This window comes from Bos indicus, chromosome 28 (assembly GCF_029378745.1).
Source record: "Bos indicus isolate NIAB-ARS_2022 breed Sahiwal x Tharparkar chromosome 28, NIAB-ARS_B.indTharparkar_mat_pri_1.0, whole genome shotgun sequence".
NCBI classification, from domain to species: domain Eukaryota; kingdom Metazoa; phylum Chordata; class Mammalia; order Artiodactyla; family Bovidae; genus Bos; species Bos indicus.
The window spans coordinates 6,382,490-6,404,879 of NC_091787.1; the positions used below are offsets into that span (position 1 = coordinate 6,382,490).

The 22,390-nt window shown below is 42.3% G+C and overlaps 1 protein-coding gene across 1 annotated transcript in view; it reads left to right on the forward strand.

The window, feature by feature from the left end:
- The window catches only part of MAP3K21 (mitogen-activated protein kinase kinase kinase 21), a 58,680-nt gene that overhangs the window by 32,884 nt on the left and 3,406 nt on the right, over positions 1-22,390 (forward strand). Inside the window, exons 5-9 of the mRNA XM_019954147.2 lie at positions 6,425-6,665; positions 15,952-16,074; positions 17,957-18,107; positions 18,519-18,616; positions 20,661-21,446. Coding sequence (XP_019809706.2) covers positions 6,425-6,665; positions 15,952-16,074; positions 17,957-18,107; positions 18,519-18,616; positions 20,661-21,446 — 1,399 coding nt within the window. The remainder of the gene's footprint in view (positions 1-6,424; positions 6,666-15,951; positions 16,075-17,956; positions 18,108-18,518; positions 18,617-20,660; positions 21,447-22,390) is intronic.

The window sequence follows — 22,390 nt, forward strand, 5'->3', positions numbered from 1 at the left end:
CGGACACCTCAGCTGTTTAGCTTCTGGTTATATATAAGAAACTTCCAAACGTATGTGCAAGGAAATTAAGGTTATTCACTTCTAAGTATTGTCTGTAATAATGAAAAACTGGAAACAACCCCAATATCCATTAATAGGGAAATAAGTGCCTAAACTACTGTATATTCTTACAGTAGAAATCTGTATAGTACTTAGATGAATGAACTCCAGCTGTATGTTTCAACATGGATAGTAGTGAGAGAGTGCTCAGTCATGTTTGGGCTGTGATTCCATGGACTGTAGCCCACCAGGCTCCTCTATCCATAGGTTTTCCAGGCAAAAATACTGGAGTGGGTTGCCATTCTCTTCTCCAGGGGATCTTTCTGACCCAGGGATTGAACTTGGGTCTCTTGTGTCTCCTTTGGCAAGTGGATCCTAGTGCCATCTAAATTTCAGACAATATAACATTGGGCAGAGAAAGCAGTTGCAGAAGGATAATCACAGTGTATAAATTTATAAGACCACATAAAACAGTATTATTCAAATGTACAGAAAGGCAAAGTATAGACAGAGGAAGGATACAAAGGATACAGCTTAAGTACAGCAGGTCTGAAGGTGAGGGGATAGGATTCACTGTGATGCAGGGAGGACTTTAACAGATCTGAAACAGACACGGTCAACATTTAGCATCTGTTAAATATTGATAGTAAGTGCATGAGTATTTGCTGTTCTCTCTAGTTGTAGTATATTTAAACTATTTCATAATTTTAACTAATTAAAAATAAAGGTTAGAGGGAAATCTTTGAGCTGCTAAAATCCTTTTTTTTTTTTTCTTTTTTGTAAGCCATTTTTTCAAATAGTAGACTTCTAGGTGATTTACTGACTTCCTTAGATTTTTCAGTGTTTTGTGTTTAAAAATTCAAAACTGATAATGCAACCTTAGACCCTGACCCCCTTAATAAGTACCTAGAGTTCATTTAATAAGAAACAGTCATCCTGTTTGAGTCTGTTCAGATCATATCATCAGTGTCACGTTCAACCAAGGGCACCATGTCTTAAAGGGACTTTCCCAGTAGCTCAGTGGTAAAGAATCTGTCTGCAATGCGGGAGACGCAGGAGATGTGGGTTTGATCCCTGGGTTGGGACGATCCCCTGGAGGAGGGCATGGCAACCCACTCCAGTATTCTTGCCTGGAGAATCCCATGGACAGAGGAGCCTGGTGGATGACAGTCCTTGGGGTCACAAAGAGTCAGACACGACTGAAGCGACTGAGCACAGCACAGCAGCACCACGTCTTAAAGAGCTCCCCGAGGTGGACGGCCAGAGACACAGGAGGGGCCTGCACACCTGAGCATGGGGAGAAGAGAAGTGGATGCAGAAGGGGGGCTGGGCAGTACGGGGCTGTCCTCGGTGCTGGAGGGACTTTCTAGTAAGTGAGGGAGGAGATATATTCCAGTTGTTCAGGGTTCAGAAGTAGGAGGACTCTCAGGTGAGTGCTCCAGGCATGAAGATCACGTCTCAACAACTTCCCAGCGCTTGGAGCCAAGCAGGAGGGCAGTTGAGCCCGCTCCAGCTGTTCTGGCCCTGCCCCCGAGGAATTCAGGCTGGCTGCAGGGGTGTGCACACGAAAGTCTACCAAACCATGACCGGCCCTGCCCCCGTGCTGTATTAAGTTTTTAGCAGAATGCCAGAATCTCTAGCAGCCGAGCAAAGTGGTACAGACCGAGGACTTGAGCCAGACTGTCTGGTTGGGGTTGGCGCGCTGCCACTGGCTGATGGAGACTGTCCTGCCATCCTCCCACACCCCCACAAAGTGTCACAGCCATGCTGTCTCCCTACTCAGGGTGGTGTGGGCTTCCACGAGCGAGGTGTCCAGACGGCTCAGGCCTGCGTGCTGCTTCCCAAGTGCTGACAAGTGTGCATGTTCACCTTGCAACAAAGAAAGCAGTGGCTTTGACTGAAGCCGGGGCAGGTTCCTGCCAGCACCCCCACCCCCAGCCCAGCCCAGGTGTTTGGGAAATGGGGCTCCGAGCTGGAAAATGACTGAGTGCATTACTTTTTCAGCCTTTCTGAAATCTTTGAAGGATTACTATCCTAAAATGAGATGCTTAATAGCAAAAGTAAAAAACATTTGGGGAATGGAAGAAGACTTGGAGGAAAAATAAAACTTGGCATCACAGAATTTAAAATTTGGAAGCAATGTCATTAATAACTAACTATTATTATTTTAAACTTGGTAATTATATATGAAACTGTACGAGAGAGGCATAACCAGTGAGTTAATTCTTATCATAAGTTAAAGTCACTCAGTCGTGTCTGACTCTTTGTGACCCTATGGACTATACAGTCCATGGAATTCTCCAGGCCAGAATACTGGAGTGGGTAGCCCTTCCCTTCTCCATGGGATCTTCCCAACCCAGGGATTGAACCCAGGTCTCCTGCATTACAGGCGGATTCTTTACCAGCTGAGCCACAAGGGAAGCTCAGTTCTTATCATATGTGGTGAGAAAATCAAAAAAGAATGCTTTAAGGCTGGATGTCTGCTTTCTCTATGTTGAGGTCTTATAAGTAGTTTCTTTGCTATTCTTTGGGTTCATTTTTGCAATGTCCTACAGTGGTATCTTTACTTTTATATATATATATGTATGATTTCTGATATATTTATTTTATATATATATATATATATATATATATGATTTCCATCCAGTGCTTTTTGAAATACAGCATTTACAGTATGTTGTGGGTCTTTGATTTACAATTAAAGAATATATAGTCTTTTTTTTTTTTTTTTGCTGGAAGGTTTCAAGTTGCATCTTTTTTGATGGAGTCAAAAGCACAGTAGATGTGCTCTATCTCCCTTTCCTGTTCACTGACTGCTTGAGGTAGGAGGTGTCAGACTTGGAATTAATGGTCAGTGACTTGGCTGTGCTCTGTGTTATTCAGTAAACTGTGGCCTCCGTAGATACGAGTTCCTCCCCAAATTCCTGGCCTCTTATCTCTGCATGTCCGTCTCTGTACACTGGGTGTGTGCACCTGTCTTTGAACCACTATACGAAGGCTTGTCACTGTTAATGATTAGCACCCAGTGCCAGGAATCTGGGTTTTCCATTACTAGAATGGCCTGTGCCAAGCTATTAAACACACAGCACTGCCTAGTAATCTCAGCGACCAAAAGAATGTTTTTGTGTGCTTCATAATTTCAAAGAATCCAAAGGGCTTCTAATACCCCAGACTATGTTTTTTTCTTATACTTTTGAATGCTTTAAAACTCATTCAGAAGGAAGAGTACTTGGCTACTTTCTCTTTGATCTTATTTTTTTCTTTTACGAAGTCTTACGAACCAAGTGACTTTTTTTTTAATTTATAAAGTCACTGCACGGGGGTTTACACTTTAGTTTGAGACCTGGAATTAAAAATGTTTCTTATTCAATTACTGTAGCATTAACACAAAAAGCCTGAGTGAATTTACAGCCTTTATCTCTTCCATATGCCATTTCACATATCATTTCCACAATAGCTAATTTCCACAATAGCTAATTGGGTTGTTATCTACACCCCTGAAAAGTAATATCTTAACAGAAGGGCAGACAGTAATGAGTTAGAAGTTGACTGGAATGATCCTCTGTCCCCAAATACACTACAGTAAAACCTCCAGTTTGAACAAACTGTAAAGCCACTAGTTAAATAATGGATTCCAGAATTGTTTTAAACAGCTAGTGTTTTTTTCTTCTTTTCTTTTTTCTTTTCAAGTAATAAATAGTTATTTATATTTGGCACAATATAATGAAGAAATACTGGTCTCTCCTCATAAATCAGCTGATACATATTAGCAGAACTGATTTGAATAGTGATTGGTCTTAAGGAAATCATTTCTCTCATCATTTTGTTTATGAAATTTGTTTAGAAAAAAACAAATCGAAGGAATGTTTCAAAGGTGAATTTTGGTCTACTTTGGTAGAATTACCGTAAGGTCAGAATTGATCCACATAAAGAACCTTTATTTTTAGGACTCTCCTTTTTTTCTTGATATTACCTTATTCGTTTGTGGGAAGATGCTCCTCCATATTTATTTTCCCTTATGACTCCAGTCACATGGCTCAACTCTCCTTCTTTCCATGAGCCTGTCTTGCAGTGTTTCTTCACATCAGTACTTTTGAGGTGGCCTCTGGAAAGTACGGCCTGCTCATATGGAGTGTGACATGTTCACACCAAGCTTGTAGCTCTCTAAGTTCACAGCCCAAGGCTCCGCCTGAAGGGTGGAGTTTTTGGCATTAGAATCTGGGCTTCCCTGGTGGCTCAGATGGTAAAGAATCCATCTGCAGTGCAGGAGACTCAGGTTCGATCCTTGGGTCAGGTAGATCCCCTGGAGAAGGGAATGGCTACCAACTCCAGTATTCTTGCCTGGAGGAGAATTCCATGGGCAGAGGAGCCTGGTGGGCTACAGTCCATGGGATCTCAAAGAGTCAGACACAACCGACTAACACGCACATTCCAAGATTAAACTTGTCTGGTGCAGTGTAAATAAAAGTTTGCAAATGCCTGGCTTTCTACATGACTGCTTGATTATGGCAGGGTAGTCTACAAGAGAAAGCAATTCATCACCAAAAGAGGTATTTATGTCTCTGATAACGAACGGAACACTTTACAGAAATGGAATGAGGATGTGGATTAAAAACTGTAGAGTTCTCAGTTTTACTATTGAGTAATTTTTCTATAATAGGAATAAAGGTATTCTTCATAGATTTTCTATTTCTTATCAGTTCAATAATTCTAAAACCAAAACTGAGAGGAAGTTGTATTTTAATCAGTAAGTGTCATGACAGAGGGACTTTTGTTAGCTCATTCATGACATCTGTGTGTGAAGCGACAGTTTCCATCCATCCATGGGATCCTAAAAACCTCTCTGTGGACTGACTGTATTTTCCAGTGGCTTATCCTTTCAGAGCTGTTGCGTTTTCATTTCAGGCCTTCACCTGACTCCTGCCATATTAGCTTTGTTTTTCCCCTTAGTCTCTCCACCACAATGTGTTAATTCCCTAAGCAAATTCTTAAATACCCTAAGGAAGTCCCTAAGGAAAGAAATCTGACCTGCTGCAGTCTTCGGTAACTAGAAGAATTTTCCTTTAATTAATCAAGCTTTCCCTTTTGGCTTTAATGGGCCTTCTTTTTTTCCCCTAATTTTTATTGAAGTAATGTTGTGTTAGTTTCTCCTGTACAGTAAAGTGATCAGCTATACGTATGCTTATATCCCCTCTTTTTTAGATTTCCTTCCCATTAAGGTCACTGAGTAGAGTTCTGGGTCTTTTTCAAATGGGCCCTTCACATCAGTACCTGGTTGCTGTGTGTTGATGTACATTTTGGGTGTCAGGTGATTGTAAAGGCCAGAGACAAAGAGAGAGAGTCTTTTCACTCAGGTATAAAGAAGTGTGATGCCTCTTCTTGGGTCATAAAACTAGAAGGGCCATGGACAGATGGGATCGGTGGCCCCCAGCTTGACACCCTTCACACCTGAGCTTGCGGCCAGGTGCCCTGCATGCATCCCATGGACGGGGTGCAGCCTGCCTGTGCCAGAGGACCAGCCCATAGTGCCTCAGCCCAGGGGGATGCTTCCCTGCCTTCTTCTGAGTTGGGCTTTGAAAAAGGTGGATAAAATTTTCAGAAAGAACCTTCCAGGAAGAAGGGCAAATCTGAGAAACCACCTGGTGACGTACAGAACTCAACACCTAATGGTGCTGTGCTGCCACTTCAGTCATGTCCAACTTTTTGCAACTGTTAGTGTAGCCCTCCAGGCTCCTCTGTCCATGGGATTCTCCAGGCAAGAATCCTGTAGTGGGTCCCCACCCAGGGATTGACCCTGCATCTCTTAAATCTCCCGCAATGGCAGTTGGGTTCTTTACCATCTAGTGTACCTGTTGAGACTCAAAACCCAATACTTAATCATGCTAATAGCCCCTAATACAAATAAGCTGCTGCTGCTGCTGCTGCTAAGTCGCTTCAGTTGTGTCCGACTGTGCAAACCCATAGATGGCAGCCCACCAGCCTCCCCCGTCCCTGGGATTCTTCCCCAGGCAAAAACACTGGAGTGGGTTGCTGTTTCCTTCTCCAATGCATGAAAGTGAAAAGTGAAAGTGAAGTCGCTCAGACGTTCCGGACTCTTAGTGACCCCATGGTCCGCAGTCCACCAGGCTCCTCCATCCATGGGATTTTCCAGGCAAGAGTACAGGAGTGTGATGCCATTGCCTTCTCCATACAAATTAGAGCCATGGATTAAGCCATTCTGCCCCCCTACCCCCACCCCCAGAACAAAGCAGAAACACCCCAGAATTGCCAGATGGAGCCTGTGTGAGCCCTTGGTGAGCTGAGGTCCAGCCTGGCCTGTCTTGGCCGTGGGGAGGCTCCGGGAGGCCTGCAGTGACCTTGGTCCTGTCCCCTGTCCCGGCGGCAGGAGCTGCGCTCCCGGGAGGAGGAGCTGACGCGGGCCGCCCTGCAGCAAAAGTCGCAGGAGGAGCTGCTCCGGAGGCGGGAGCAGCAGCTGGCCGCGCGGGAGATCGACGTGCTGGAGCGAGAGCTCAACATCCTCATCTTCCAGCTGAATCAGGAGAAGCCCAACGTCAAGAAGAGGAAGGGCAAGTTTAAGAGGAGCCGCCTGAAGCTCAGAGACGGCCATCGCATCAGTTTACCTTCAGGTACGGTCCCTCCCCGATGTCCCCTCAGACTTGAGTGGTCGTCCCTCCTGTCTGCTTCTTTGTTTCATCAGTTGAGGGAGTGAGATTTTATGACTGAGCATCTTCACCTCTTGCTTCAGTTCGTGGTCATAACGTAACGACCTAGTGAGCTTTCACGTGTGGAGCAGCCTGGAAGGGAGCATATTGCAGGAGACCAGAAGCAGTGTATCTGACTGCGGGCATCCTCTCCTGTTAATGACGTTTTTGTTTACTCCTTTGGAAATGAAAGTGGAATTTCTCTTTAGCTGATTGCATTGAACCAGCACTGCACAACATGGTGAAAATCCAGAACAAACACATCTTACTCAAAATACTTAATCAAGAAAACAAAAGCAATGAAATGATTTCTTTGACCCCCACTGGTGGCAAATTTCTGTCTGTAATCCTAATAGCAAGAAAAGTGGAGTACACTGAAAGATACAAACTCAAAGTAAATTAGCAGCAAAGAGCTGATTATTTATCTATGTATTTAGCATGATACAACAGTTTAGGATTTTGGGGTTTTTTTTTGGGGGGGGGGATAAGTCAAATGGAACATTTAGCTTAAACTTCATACTTAATTTTTTAACTAAATCAAAGTTTGAAACCAAGAAACAGAGGTATATTTTAAGATTGTAATTTAAGTGAACTTTTCATTAGTCATCACAATTGTTAGGCTACAGTTACCTTTTAAAATCTGAACATCAATTTCTTGGTTCCACAAGGAGCTGGCTGTTTTCTGGGGCACTGAGGCTGCTGTTCGCACCCTTAGCAAAGTATATTCAGTGCCTCGATGACCGCCCACCTTCATCTAAGGGTTCAAAATCGTTGAGGTATAAAAGTGAAAATTAAAGTTGGTCAGTCGTGTCCAACTCTTTGCAACCCCATGGACTGTATGCCATGGAATTCTCCAGGCCAGAATACTGGAGTGGGTAGCCATTCCCTTCTCCAGGGGATCTTCCCAACTCAGGGATCAAATCCAAGTCTCCCACACTGTAGGCAGATTCTTTACCAGCTGAGCCATGAGGGCTCAGTAATTCTAGGAAACCTTTTAAAAAATATTTTAAATCATTGTGATATAAATGGATTACTAAGAACTGACTCATTGGAAAAGACCCTGATGCTGGGAAAGATTGAAGGTGGGAGGCAAAGGGGACAACAGAGGATGAGATGGGTTGGATGGCATCACTGACTCGATGGACATGAGTTTGAGAAAGCTCCGGGAGTTGGTGATGGACAGGCGAGCCTGGCGTGCTGCAGTTCATGGGGTCACAGAGTCGGACACGACTGAGCGTCCGAACTGAGATGGATTACTACATGTTGGGAGAAACTAAACACAGTAAAAAACAGCAAACATATGTCAGTTCATAAAGTTAAGTTCTTTGGTGTTATGTGTTGTACTTTGTTTAAGGTAATATCAATTGTCCCTCTGCGTTTTGCAGCAGTTTTCTCAGCGGGAAGGATGATGACAGAGCAAGAGCCGGCTGCACCTGGAGGGTTGTTGTTTGTTGCTTTGTCAAGTCCAACTCTTTAGCCACCCTGTGGACTGTAGCCCTCCAGGCTCCTCTGTCCGTGGGATTTCCCAGGCAAGGATACTGGAGTGAGCTGCCATTTCCTTCTCCTGGTCAGGGGATCTTCCTGACCCAGGGGTCGAACCTGAGTCTCATATGTCTTCTGCTTGATAGGTGGATTCTTTACTATCGAGCCACCTAGGCAGCCCAGCCTATAGAGAACACGCAGTCAATGTGTATATATCTGTATGTATCTGTCTCTCTATGTGTGTTACATCTTAGAGTGCTCTTTACAGATTCCAGTGTTTTCCTGAGATGTTTGGTAATAGTGTGGAAATTTGATTTAAATAACAGTAACAGGAAGTTTGTTTTATATAAAATATGTATACATTGTCTTGTAAAGATACTTACTACAAAATCCTTACAGCTTGCCACGTACTGTGACTTCTTTGGTTACAGAAGAAGTCCTTAATTGATCAGAAAATTGCTGCTGTGGGGTAGTCAGAAGTACACAGTATATACATCATTGATTAAGTGGTTTGATGAGGGGAGAACTGGCTATGTGGTCCTCATTCATTTTACCTTTGACCTCTCTGGGAACAAAAAAAAGGTGCTTTTCCAGGTTCTCTTCTAATGTTTGCTTTTAGCCAAAGTGTAACTTGAAAGACAACTCACTGGACTGTCTGATATGTCAGACATCCTTTAAAATAGTCTATTTTCTTTAAGGTAAGGCTTCTTTCTGCTTTTGATATAGACAATAGACAAATTCAGAGAGGCATTCAGTGTGAGTTTTCTTCTCTAGTCCTGAGCTATATCAGTGTTCTTCTATCTGTGTTGTGACCATATTACCATAATTAATATTCGTAGATTCCCTGGGGAAACTTTGGAGAGGGGAGCTAATTAGAAACTGATGGAAAAGAAGCTTCGGAGAAACAATGAAATCATTCCAGTGATTCTTTAATCTTCATGAGAGAGTGATTAAACAAAGTATCACAGGATTCCTGGGGCTCTTCTTCTCAAATTTTACCTGGCTGGTACCTTGCGTTTATTCAGCACAAAGTGAATATATTTGAATATTTTTGCTGGATTTGTATTATTCCTGGATAGTTCTAGTTCCCTTTTCTGCTTCTGAGAATAGAGGGGTCATTTTAGCCACATATTTTTTTTTTACCTTGTGCCACTTAATAAAAAATTCTAGTTAAAACATAACGTCAAAATCTATTGCTATAATCCTAATCCATTTTAAAGGCATGAAATGCAGTGTCTGTAATTTAGGGTGGTAGTTACCTCCTCTGCCCACAAGATGGTGCTACATCGCTGTGACACTGGTACCTCTATGGAAACTCAGAATCCCCAGACTCTACAAGCCACCTCACCAACACACACACACACACACACACAGTTTACTTACACAACATCCCAAAGTAGGACACACGTCCAAAGATCCACAGAAAAGAATTAGAACTATAAAAACAATTATTTTTCTCCTTCAGTAGTTTCGCTCAGTGGAGAAAGCAATTATTTGTACCTTACATTCAAGAGAGTTAGTGGATTCCAATATTGTGATCTGTTAGAAAATTCTTCGAGTTACCAGATTTTAGTACTATTTCATGGTACACTATTAAGGAAGAAACAGCTGGTAGATGACAGATTGGAAGGTGGTGTTACTTATTTTTCCAGCTACAAACTACTTAAATCCCTTTTGTAGGAATTTTTCCATGTCTATCTAGCTTAAAGAATTTCTTAGAAATGTATCTGAGACTCCTACAAACTGGTTCTTAATATGTATGCTTGCATTTAGATCTTTAATCCATTTTGAGTTTATTTTTGTGTATGGTGTTAGGAAGAGTTCTAACTTCATTCTTTTATGACAGCTATATGTAAAAACTGGACAGCTATGTCCATTTTTCCCAGCAGCACTTATTGAAGAGACTGTCTTTTCTCCAGTGTATATTCTTGCCTCCTTTGTCAAAGATAAGGTACCCACAGGTGCGTGGGTTTATCTCTGGGCGTTCTGTCTTGTTCCATTGGTCTATATTTCTGGTTTTGTTCCAGTAAAACTCACTAATAGTAAATAACAGTTGAAAATAAGAAAATTTTAAAAGACTTCATTCCTTTTTTTTTTTTTTTTTTTAATAAGAGATGGTCTAGATGAGATAAGTGATCCAGAGAGCTCTGGTCTCAAGGCATGGGGAGCAAAAATCAGGTTCTCCTAGTAGGAGTTATTCCCTTAAGGGTAAGAATTCTAAGAGATATTTTTTCCTTCAAGCTTTCTGTACTGTTTGGGAATTAAACTGGTTGGGGGTCAGTTAACCTGCAACTAGCATTGTGTACTCAACTGGTGCAATTGAAGGTTCATAATATTCATAGATACCCCCTTTTTCTTTTCTTTTCAATTGTTTTGAAAAATTGGTCAGCCATTGTAACAAGGGCATTGTGTGTGAGCAACTTTCACACACATACACACACACACAGATCAACCTAGATTATCTTTTTGACTAGAGTAGCCAAATCCTCACCTAAGCCTTCTAAAAAAGTGGAGTTAAGCAAAGAATCATTTTGGTGGTTAGGGAATGATTCAGATGACGAGCCAGAATATTGCTTAAAAGTTCTTTCAAAATATTGTTATTAAATTTGAATAATTATCTAATCATTGTAATTTTTTCCTTCATAATCAGTGATGGCAGCTTTTCATTTTATGGCTATTTATAGCTAGGATGATTTATTGCAGGAAAACTCAAATGTAATTATTCCTGTTGACAATCCTGCATAGCTACCTAGTCAGGAAGATGAGTGCTTATACAATGAGGTGGTATAATCTAAGAGTTGGTAAACTAAATTGTGTGCAGTCTTGGAACTTATATAGAGATAAAGAATGGTTGTTGCAGATACATTTATACTGTGACCACTTTATATCACTGCTGTATTATGTTTGTTTTGAACCCAAGTTCTGTTTTTAGAACATATAAAATAGATCAGAGAGGTTTTGAAACTTTCAGGAGTTGGTATGTCTCTAAAGCCATGGTATTCTAACTTCAACCACTTGCAAGAGCCAGAGGCCTGCCACACTCACCTGCCTGGCGTGCGTGAATGTGAGCAAGCATGTGTACGTGCCTAGGGAGAGAAGGCAGAAGCCCCAAAAGGACTTTTCAACGAATACTGCAACTTTTAGTGTAAAATGAGGATTCCCACTGAGCCGTGTCAGTGTCCTTCATGAAACATAAATATTGCCAGTGAAAATATACAGGTTTAAGCAAAAGCCTGTGGACCGCATGATAATCTGCCATGAGCAGATGCCTTGAGAACAGGTCTAGCAAGCAGTCCAGAAAAACACTGGACATCAGCCAGGACCCCTTCACAGTTCAGCCTGAGTGCTCCTCAATCTGTAACTGGGACAGAATCAACCTTTCTCGGTTTCATAGGAGCAGGATGTTTATCATAAAGAATGTTTTGTTTATGTTTAAAGCACAGAGTGCCCTTTTTTTCCCCCCGAGTACAAGTGTTTGGTTTTTTTCAGAAGACCAGAAGCACTCTGAATCTTAGGTATTATTAAGATCCAGTCTTGTGCCTTCTGTGGTGGCTGCCTGACCTGTGCCTGTCGGCTCTTCTCCCATCACGCGTTCTTCATGGTTTGCCATTCAGATGCTGTGGCCTGGTTCTGTTATTCTAGTTCTGAGGCCTGCGAGAGCATGCATGCCTTCTACTCTGGGCTGCAGGCTCCTCTCGCTGTAAAAACTTCCATGTGCTTGTTTGTGCTCAGCTGTGTCTGACTCTTTGTGACCCCGTGAACTGTAGCCCACCAGGCTCCTCTGTCCATGGGATTTTCCAGGCAAGAATACTGGAATGGGTTCCCATTTCCTACTCCAGGGGATCTTCCTGACCCAGGGGTCAAACCCACATTTACTGCAGCTCCTGCATTGCAGCTGGATTCTTTACCACTGAGCCACCAGGCTAGCTGAACCTTTATAAAGCTCTTCGGTCTAAATTGTTTTATCTCTTTGGGTGAGAATATTTCTTTCTTTTCCTACTTATTTCCCTTCCCTGTAGTTCAGTTAGACATCTGTTCTGATGAACTGTTTTCTTGCATCAATTCTTTCCCTTTCTTAAGCTGCTTTGCCTGGTCAGATCATTCTTTCTTAGATGGTAGGGGGACAGAGCTCCCATCTGGCACTTCACTTCCATCTGCGTTGTCTTCAAAACATGATCTCTGCCCTCATGAATACTGTAATCTCAAACAGAGAAAACATTCATTCAGCAAAGATTCGCTCAGCATCCTTCCTATGCGTGGCCCTGTGCCCATTTGGGGGAGATGTTGCAGTGATGGCAACTGACAACCCTCCCAGTAGAGAACTGACACTGTATTGGAGGGGGTGAGTCTTAAGCTAATAATTAAACAAATGTTCTTTTGTTTTGGCTGTAATTATTAACTACTGTGAAGGAAAAGTCATGTGACAGTGATTAGTAGAGTGATGTCTCCTGGTCTAAGGCACTCACAAATAGCTTCCCCAAGATAAAAAAGTTAAATTGAGACTCAAAGTAGGAATTTGCCAAATATGTGGTCTGGCATGCATGCTCAGTCATGTCGGACTTTTTGCAACCCCATGGACTATAGCACATCCGACTCCTCTCTCTGTGGGATTTCCCAGGCAAGAATACTGGAGTGGGTTGTCATTTTCTACTCCAGGGGATCTTCCTAACCCAACCAGGGATTAAACCTACATCCCCTGCATTGGTAGGCAGATTCTTTACCACTGAGCCACCTCGGAAGCCCCACCAATGAAGGGAAGCCAAAGAACAGGCAGGAAGCACATGGGAAGAAGTTTGGTTTCTTTCAGGAATTGAAAAAAGACATTATGACTTGACTCTACCTCCAAATTCAGCCTTGCACCTCTTTCCTGTAGCCCACAAACTAAGAACGATTTATACACTTTAAATACTAGAAAAGCAGACTTTCTGACCCATAAATCTTGCAGGAAAGGTAAACTGCAACGTCCATAGCAGCGTTGCACTGGAACACACGCCTTTAGTTTTTGTTGGAATGCTTTCCCGCTCCGTCAGCAGACCATGTGGCTCATAGAAGCTGCAATATTTGCCGTGTGGCACTTCTTAGGAAAAGTCTGCTGTCCCCTTGTCTAGATCATGGCGAGTGATGAGAGAACAGGGGTGGCACAGACAACCCAGATCAGATTTGCAGGGAATTAGAGGGGATGTTATGATTTCGATCTATAATTTTAAGAATGATGAGAACCCTTCAAAGGACTTGAAGCAGAGAATGACAAGCATGCACCTGGAGACTTCCCTGGTGGTCCAGTGGTTAGGAATCTGCCTTCCAGTGCAGGGGATGCGGCTTCAATCCCTGGTTGGGGAGCTAAGATCCCACATGCCTCAGAGCATCTAAGCCTTTGTGCCACAACTACTGCGTCCATGCTGCAGCAGAGACCCGCACAGCCATAGATAAATAAATACTCAAGCAAGCCTCTGGCTGTTGTGAGGTAGATCGGAGGGGTCAAGTGGAGTTGCTGGGAGACAGACCAAAGGATTGTAGCAGCCTCAGCGTGAAATGATGGTGGTGGTGGAGATGGAGAGAATAAGAAGTGTCATTAATGTGTGTTGAGTATTTTTTATGGTTACATGCTTAGTCATTCAGTCACATCCAGCTCTTTTTCGACCCTATGGACTGTAGCCCACCAGGCCCCTCTGTCCGTGGGATTTCCCAGGAGAGAATACTGGAGTGAGTTGCCAGTTTGCTCTTCCAGAGATGGACCCCGAGTCTCCTGCATTGGCAGAAGGATTCTTTACCACTGAGCCAACTGGGAAGCCCAAGTACTTTCTGTACTTCTTTGTATTTAAGTTTCCCTAACTGTCCTGTGGACTAGGAATCATTCTTTTTTCCATTTTTGTCAATGAAGATGCTGTGACTTACAGAGATGAAGTTACTTTCCCCAAATTCATGTGGCTGGTAAGTGGTAAGTTGGGCTTCACATGTGGAATTTGCTGACTCCAGAACCTGGAATAGAAATTTCTCAACAAAAGATCTGAGAAGAATACAGAACAGAATTTACAAGATATTTTGTGTTTGATTGGATGTGGAAGGTCAGGGAGAACACAATATCAAGGACAGCTTCAGCTTTCTAATGTGAGTAATTGGATAACTGTCTTGCCTACCAAATTCGAACTCCTCATTCAATACCATGTGGTTCTGTAAAGTATAATTATTTTATACAGTAAGGTAAATTATAGCTTTCTTGCAAATGTAAAATGAACATGTCAAAGATTTTAATAATTAATGTTGATTAATTAATATTAATGGAGAACCCATGTAAACTGGTTCACATGGGAATTTGAGGAGCTTAGTATTTATGGTCAATTTAATAAAGAAATCTTAACATTCGATTGCTAGGCTAAATACAGACTTGGTTAATGCCCATTATGGCAATAAATAATAACCTTTGGGATTTTCTTTCACACCAGGCAAAAATTATTTGCATCATCACCAGACAAAATCTACAAGTTAACCTTTGTCTCTACTGAGTTGTAAAAATAGCCCCATCAATAGAAAATTAGTCAGCAGCTAAGCTCAACACCACGATGAAAGAATACCCAATCATTTCTTTTTCCTGCTTCTAAGTTTTCAATACTTCTTCTGACAGTTTACAAAGTTTTCTTTCCTCTGGTAATACTACTTTTCTTTCATATGTTCCCATAGTTGTTGGCATTTCGTCTGGCATGACAGCTACCCTGTATCTAACTGTCTCACAGTTAGATAATAGTAACCATCATTTGTAGGTACCTTAGCCACAAAACACTTTTAACTTTAGGCTGGGGGAGTTTCACTTGACCCTGACTGGGTCTGAAGATGAAACTGACAAAGCCAAATCAATAGGGGAAAAGCATAAAAATGTGTTTAATACAAGTTTCTGTGACATGGGAGCCTGCATAAGGAAATGAATACCCAAAAAAACCCAGACCTGACTATTTCCATGCTAGGGTGATGAAGAGTGAACTGTCTTGTAGAAACGTAACAGGTTAAGGAGTAAATGTGGCTTCCTTGATGGCTCAGTGGTAAAGAATCTGCCTGGAGTTTGATCCCTGGGTCAGGAGGATCCCATGGAGGAAGAAATGGCAACCCACTCCAGTGTTCTTGCCTGGGGAATCCCACGGGCAGAGGAGCCTGGTGGGCTACAGTCCATGGGGTCACGAAGAGCTGGACATGACTGAGGGACTAAACAACAACAAAAAGGAGTAAACGTCGGGGTAGCGTGTTCTGAACCCCACATAGCGTACGTTTTCTGTCTTAATCACCATGGCAACCCCGTGGTGGTGTCTGCTGTACTAGCCAAAAGCCTCAGAAACTGACTCCAAGAGGCTCCTTGCTGGTTTAGGGTCCACAGTTAGTAACAGAACCAGGACTTGCTTAACCCAGGGTGTCTCCTCTTTCAGTTTCATTTCAACTGTGTCAGACTCAATGAAGGTAACTCTTTTTCCCAGAAGACTGTTGGGTTCTACAGATACTCAGTAATATTATTTCCTTGTGTGTCTCAGTGTGCTGCCTAATGTATCAAGATTCTGCGTCATTATATATGGACTTGAATCCTGAATGAAAGAGAAGTAAGAAACCAGGAACAGACTCTGAGACATACCATATTCATACTGTCTGGCAATTTCTGCTTTTATTGCCAGGTACCAAAGACGGGTCTATGAAAATCACCTAAAACCATCAAATCTCAGTTCTCTTTTTCTCTCCCCATGTCCAACAGACTTCCAGCACAAAATAACCGTACAGGCCTCCCCCAACTTGGACAAACGAAGAAGTCTGAACAGCAGCAGCTCCAGCCCACCCAGCAGCCCCACAGTGATCCCCCGACTCCGAGCAATACAGTGTAAGCTTTCTCCCCCTTGGGGTCTTCTGGGTGGGTTTCTGTCACTAGTGAACTTGGATTCAACTTAAGCAGACATGTTTTTATAAGTGGTTTCTAAGCATGTGAATAGCACCAAATAGCATAACTATTTGGAAATCAGAATTTTCTTCTTAGTCTAATTTTCTTATTTTCACAATAAATGATTTTTAGACTCTGCACAATTGGTGATGTTACCAGGCCACAGAGTAGAAACTGAAATAAGATCTCGAGACTTATAAGATTTTGTGAAGCCTGTACCTGCGATGTTTGTATAACCTAATTACATCAGTAGCATACTTGTGGATATTTTGAAAACTGAACAGAATTTGAGGTTACTTCCAGTTGTTTTATAAAAAAGACAGTATTCTGCTTTTTGGGATTTAGCTCTTATTTGGTGTGTATTGACCAACCTAATGCACATGACCCCCCACCTTAGGATAATTCGACTTAGGGTTTTTTGACTTTACAATGGTTTTAAAGTGACTCACATTCAGTGGAAACCATACTTTGAATTTTGATCTTTTCCTGGGGAGTGATGCGAGGCACCATCCTCTCTCAAGATGCTGGGCTCCCGCTCAGCCCCGCCGTCATGAGGAGAAATAAGCCATATACTCACAGCTACTCGGGTTTTCACTTTCACTAGTGGATTCCATAAGTTACATGAGATATTTAACTTTATTATAAAATTGGCTTTGCATTACATGATTTTGCTAACTGTAGACTAGTGTGCCTGTTCTAAGTGGGTTTCCCAGGTGGCTCAGATGGTAAAGAATCTGTCTGCCATGCAGGTGACACGGGTTCATTCCCTGGATCAGAAAGATCTCCTGGAAAAGGAAATGGCTTCCCACTCCAGTATTCTTGCCTGGGAAATCCCATGGACAGAAAAGCCTGGAGGGCTGCAGTCTGTGGGGTCACAAAAGAGTTGTATACAACTTGGCAGCTAAACAAACACAGTAACTCTTCTAAGCACGTTTTTTAAAATTAATTAACTTATTTTAATTGGAGGCTAATTAGTTTACAATATTGTAGTGGTTTTTGCCGTACATTGACATGAATCAGCCACGGGGCTACATGAGCACATTTAAGGTGGGCTGGGCTAAGCCATGTTCGGTGGGTCAGGTGTATTAACTACATTTTCAACTTTCAGTGGTTTTGTGCGAGTTTCAGTTAGACCCAAAGTGTATATTTTTACCCCCTGTGTAGATATGTCATAATGTTTTCAGCTGTGTTTTTAGCGCCTCTGGTGTGTGACAGGATTGTTTTCTAAGTGTGTAGTAATAACAGCCACTCTCCCCATGATTCTCAAGCAGCGAGGGGGAGGAGGCAGTTGTGTGTCACACGTGTGTGTCAGCAACAGGTGGAGGTCAACCTCCCCACAGGGGGACGAAATAAGGCAAGATGTGGGAAAACTTGCACATGTTCAGGTTTTAAAAGGTAATTGTAGCCAAACAGTTGTGATGACTAATGAAATAGTGGCTGAATTACAGTTTCAAAATAGACCTTTGTTCCTTGGGTTCTAAACTCTGATTTGGTTAAAAAATTAAGTACGAAGTCAAATGTTCAATTTGCCTTTTTTTTTTTCCTCCCAAGTAAAATGAAATCCTGACTATTGCATCATGTTAAATGCATAGATAAAGAAATAATCAGCCCTTCATGACTGCCTCAAATTTATCTTTTACTTTTCTGACTGTTATGATTAGAGACAGACGTTTGCCTTGAGTAGGGTGAAAAAAAATAATTTCTTCATTGTTTTCATGTTTCTCAATCATCTATACACTTTGAGTAAGATAGTTTTACAACTGATTTGATTCATCCTAAAACTTAAAAAATTGTAATTGGTTAATGAGTGATGCTCTCTGTTTAGTGACCTCAGATGAAAGCAATAAAACTTGGGGCAGAAACACCGTCTGTCGACAAGAAGAATTTGAAGATATAAAAAGGAACTTCAAGAAAAAGGGTTGTACCTGGGGTCCAAATTCGATTCAAATGAAAGAAAGAACTGATGGCAGAGAAAGGTACACGTGTGACATCTGGTGGTGTTTGAGTGTGCACTGTGGCACGGAGCAGTGCTTTTCTGTTTATTTATTTTTTAGCAGGGCCTTTTACATGTTGCATTGGCCAGACTTAGCTTTTAAAAAGCAATTAGAGTAATACAAAGATACCTGAATATTAAGTTAATTTCTAGGATGGGCTGATCACACTAAATTAATTATTATTTTGGTTAAGCAGTTTAAAAATTTTTTACAGCTCATGTTAAGGTTTTATTTGTACTTTGTTAGCTCTTTAAAACACAGAATGTGTTCTCCACACAGAATCCAAATGTGTTCTCTTTACTACCTAAAAATCTTGTTAGTGTGCATTTACTAAAAGCTAGTTTGTGTTTCATGTGGTTCTATCATATCAAAATAAACGTTTTTCTCTTGTAGAATAAGACCTCTCTCAGATGGCAACAGTCCTTGGTCAACCATAGTAATAAAAAATCAGAAAACCACGCCATTGGCTTCATTATTTGTGGACCAGCCAGGTAAATGGGTTTCAGGAAATAGACGTAGCATGAGAGCGCTCCGGAAGTGATGTCAGAAAGGTTAGCCGCGTCAGAGTGGCAGTGGGGCTACACTGAGCTCAAAACTTATCTTCTGTCCTGGCAGTGTTTGTGGCAGAGAGTAATCATTAGGCTCCACATTGTTTATTAGGAATTTGTAACTCCGATTCTTTACCAGAAAAATAGGTATAATTTATTAGATAGATCCAAATTAATTTAGTATAGGAAATAGTAAATGTGAAAATGTAGGCACCCTGACATTCTGCTGAGGTTGTATTCCCACCCCACGACATGATAAAATATTGTCAAGCTAGTTAGCTGTGGAAAACTACTGCTGGAGAGTGTTGCATTGGAATCTCTAATTTAAGTCATCATTGCTTTCGGTATCCAACATTCCTGTTCAGTGTTCAGATATTAAAAGATTGAAAAGATACAGTAGTTGTTAACCCTCAATGATGGCTATCACCAGAGAAGACAAAATTGGTCTTTACCCTCAATAACTTAAGACAGCTCTTTGATACTGTGATCAAAGGAAAGAGGCTTTAGCTAAACGTGGTATAAACGCCTTGGATTCATTATCAGTGCTGTGTTCAGTTTTGCACGCACCTGATCACTCACTGTTCATGTTTAGTTTTCTTCTTCTGTGTTATCACAAGCACGTGGTTTCAGCCTAAATATCCCCATAAATACATTCAGGTAAACAGAGGCAGGTCCGCTCTGAATCCTGGATAAGCACTTTCTGACACCAGATTCGTCACTGTGCTGACTCGCTCTTGCCTATAAAGGCAGGAGGTTCTCTCATTATATACTGCAGTGCATCATCAAATGTCATTTGAGGAGTCATGAAGGGCAATCAATAGTCACAAAACTGTTATTTCTACAGTACACGTTTCATTATTTGTGACTGGATAGTCCTCCTTTCTTTTTTAATGTTTTTATTCTTTCTTAGAATATTTTGATCCTATTCATAACTCCTCCACAGGTCACTTGGAGGAAATAAAAGGATTTATGTGGCTGACCCAGCTGGGTCTCTATGAAGTTAACCCTGTATCCACTGGAAGGGTCAGTGAGCAAAGGGTTCACACCGTCGGTCTGGCCTGAAGGCCCCCTCCCCGCTCCCATCTGTGTGGCTGGGTGCTTCTGTGAGTCTATGTCTCAGCTCAAGCATTTCCGGAAAGCCTTCCCTGACCACCTCAGCCTAAGTGGTGTCTCACCCCAGCCCTCTACCTCAGTACCCGTTTTTATTTATTTATCACTGTTTTTTTTTTTTTTTCATGAGGCAGATTTTTCTTTTATTCTTCAAGAAAGAAAAGCACGCAAAAGCACACAAAGGAAACTCAGAAAAATACAGTAAAAGTGCCACAAACCAGAAATTCAAGCCGCCTTTTTTCCTTTTTTTTTTTTTGCTCCACCATTTTCCCCATAACATTTTTTTTATTGATTTTCAATTGGAGGACAATTGCTTTACAATATTGTGTTGGCTTCTACCATATATCAACATGAATCTGTCAGAGCTATACCTATGTCCCCTCCCTCTTGAACCTCTCCCCCTATTCATCACTCTTATCTAAAATTCTGATTTGTCTACATGGAACCCATAATGTATGTGTTCTTCATCACCCGCAAATTAGAATGTCAGCTCAAAGCCAGAAAGTTTATCTGTCGTGTTCACCACTCTCCTCCCAGTGCCTGGTGCCTGGCAAGCATTCAGCGTCTCCCGAATGCCCGAGTGACTCCCAAAAGGACAGTGTGATCTTACGCAGATATTGATCATGTTTACCTTGGTTTCAGGGCTTGCCAAATGCCCCTGCTTGCCGGTCCCTCTGCAGGGAGCCTGAGTCCTAGCACCCTGGATGCCCCTTCTGCAGGGTCCTCCTGGACGAACCATTTGCTAAACTGAAAAGGGCTCCATGTGTCATGATGTAGAATATGTATTTACTAGATTTCAGCTTTGTTTTACAGTGTATTTTTCATGGTTTTTGCTGTAAAATGGTCCTAGCGTGTGTGTGTTTATCCTTCTATGTAGGTGCTTGTGAAGAGCCAAAACTTGCCCCTGATGGATTGGAACACAGAAAACCAAAGCAGATAAAATCACCAACTCAGGCCTACATCGATCTACCTCTTTGGAAAGATGGCCAGAGAGAGAACCCGGTGGAACCCGAAAGCCGGGAGGAGGGAACCCCAGTGAGCCCTGCTGCTGACACTCCTCAGGGGACCCCTCCAAACAGTCTGAGCAGATCCCCCCAGAGAAAGAAAACGGAGTCTGCTCTGTACGGCTGTACCATGCTGCTGGCATCGGTGGCTCTGGGCTTGGACATAAGAGAGCTCACGAAAGCACAGGCTCCCGAAGACCCATTGCCCAAGGAAGACAGGAAGAAACGAGAAGGCATCTTCCAGCGGGCACCTAAGTCTCGCTGCAGTGCCAGCCCTGCCGCAAGGCTGCTGGCTGTGGGCGAGGGAGCCAGCAGCACCCCCTCACCCCCACCGTCCACCATTGCAAACCTCCTGTCCGTGCCTTCCCTCTCCACCAAGTGCCTGCTGCAGACCGACGGTGAAGACTCCTTCGAGAGCAGCACACACATCTCTTGTGCCCCTCGGGTGCCCACTCCAGATCCTTGCCCTGCGTTTGGAGGGAGGGGCCAGAAGTCAACCCCCATGCCAGGACTGGAGACCAGCCGTGATGGGTGGAGAAACCCGCCTCCTTCTTTCATGGAGCTGACACGTGGGGGCGTTTCTTACGCTGCTGCTTCCAAAGAGAGAGCAGCAAGTCACCGAAGGACCATGTCTGATGGAAGTGCTCCCCAGCCCCCAGGTAGGCTACATTCATGGGTGAAAGTACCAGACACCACTGTAGAGACTGGACTGTAAAACCGTGTGACTCTCTGATTCTCTTTTCCATAGGATTACATTTACAAATTTGTTTTCACTCTTTACGTAAATCTTTGCATTTTACCCTTTCATTTGACTTTCATTTAATTTTACTCTTTCATTTGACCTTAACTATCATTTAGATTCTGGGGAAAATACTAAATTTCAGCAACTCAAATACTTAATAGCATATTAAAACAGAGCGAGCATGTGGAGAGTAACTGCTCCAAGCCCCTCATGTTTGGAAGACAATCATTTGACAAAGTCTAAACCAATAATTAATAGGAGAGCTGGTGCTAAAACTGGTTGTCCTACCTCCCCCGTGGCACCGTGTCTTCTGCATCACCTGACTTCACTGTCCAGTTATGTTGAGATTGAGTTTAGGGGGCATAAAAATCAAATGGACAGTAGATGCCATGTGGGTATTAACTATTATTTCTTTTGTATGTAAATGTGATTACAGTCACGTCAGATACAGATCATGAGGATTAAATGAGATAATGTATATGAAAAATGCTTTTTAGATCATAAAATGTTATGCTAGGATTGGTGATAAAGTGTATTAAAACTGAGGCTGCTTTCATTTGCTCTATCTTTTCCTTTATCTCTTTAAGTGTGCTACAAGTAGGCGCATTTTTTCTAATATTATTTTTCATTGTCTTTAAATAAATTGGTTTATTGCTCTTTTATGATGCAATAAATATTAGTAATTTATAATTGCACATGGTGAAATCCCATCACGATAATCCCATAAGAACTTTTTTTCTTAATGTGAAGCCAATAATTATCTGCTAGAGTGGTAATAGGCCTTCCCTGGTGGCTCAGCAGTGAAGACTCCACCTGCCAATGTAAATGACATGGATTCAATCCCTGGATCAGGAAGAGCCC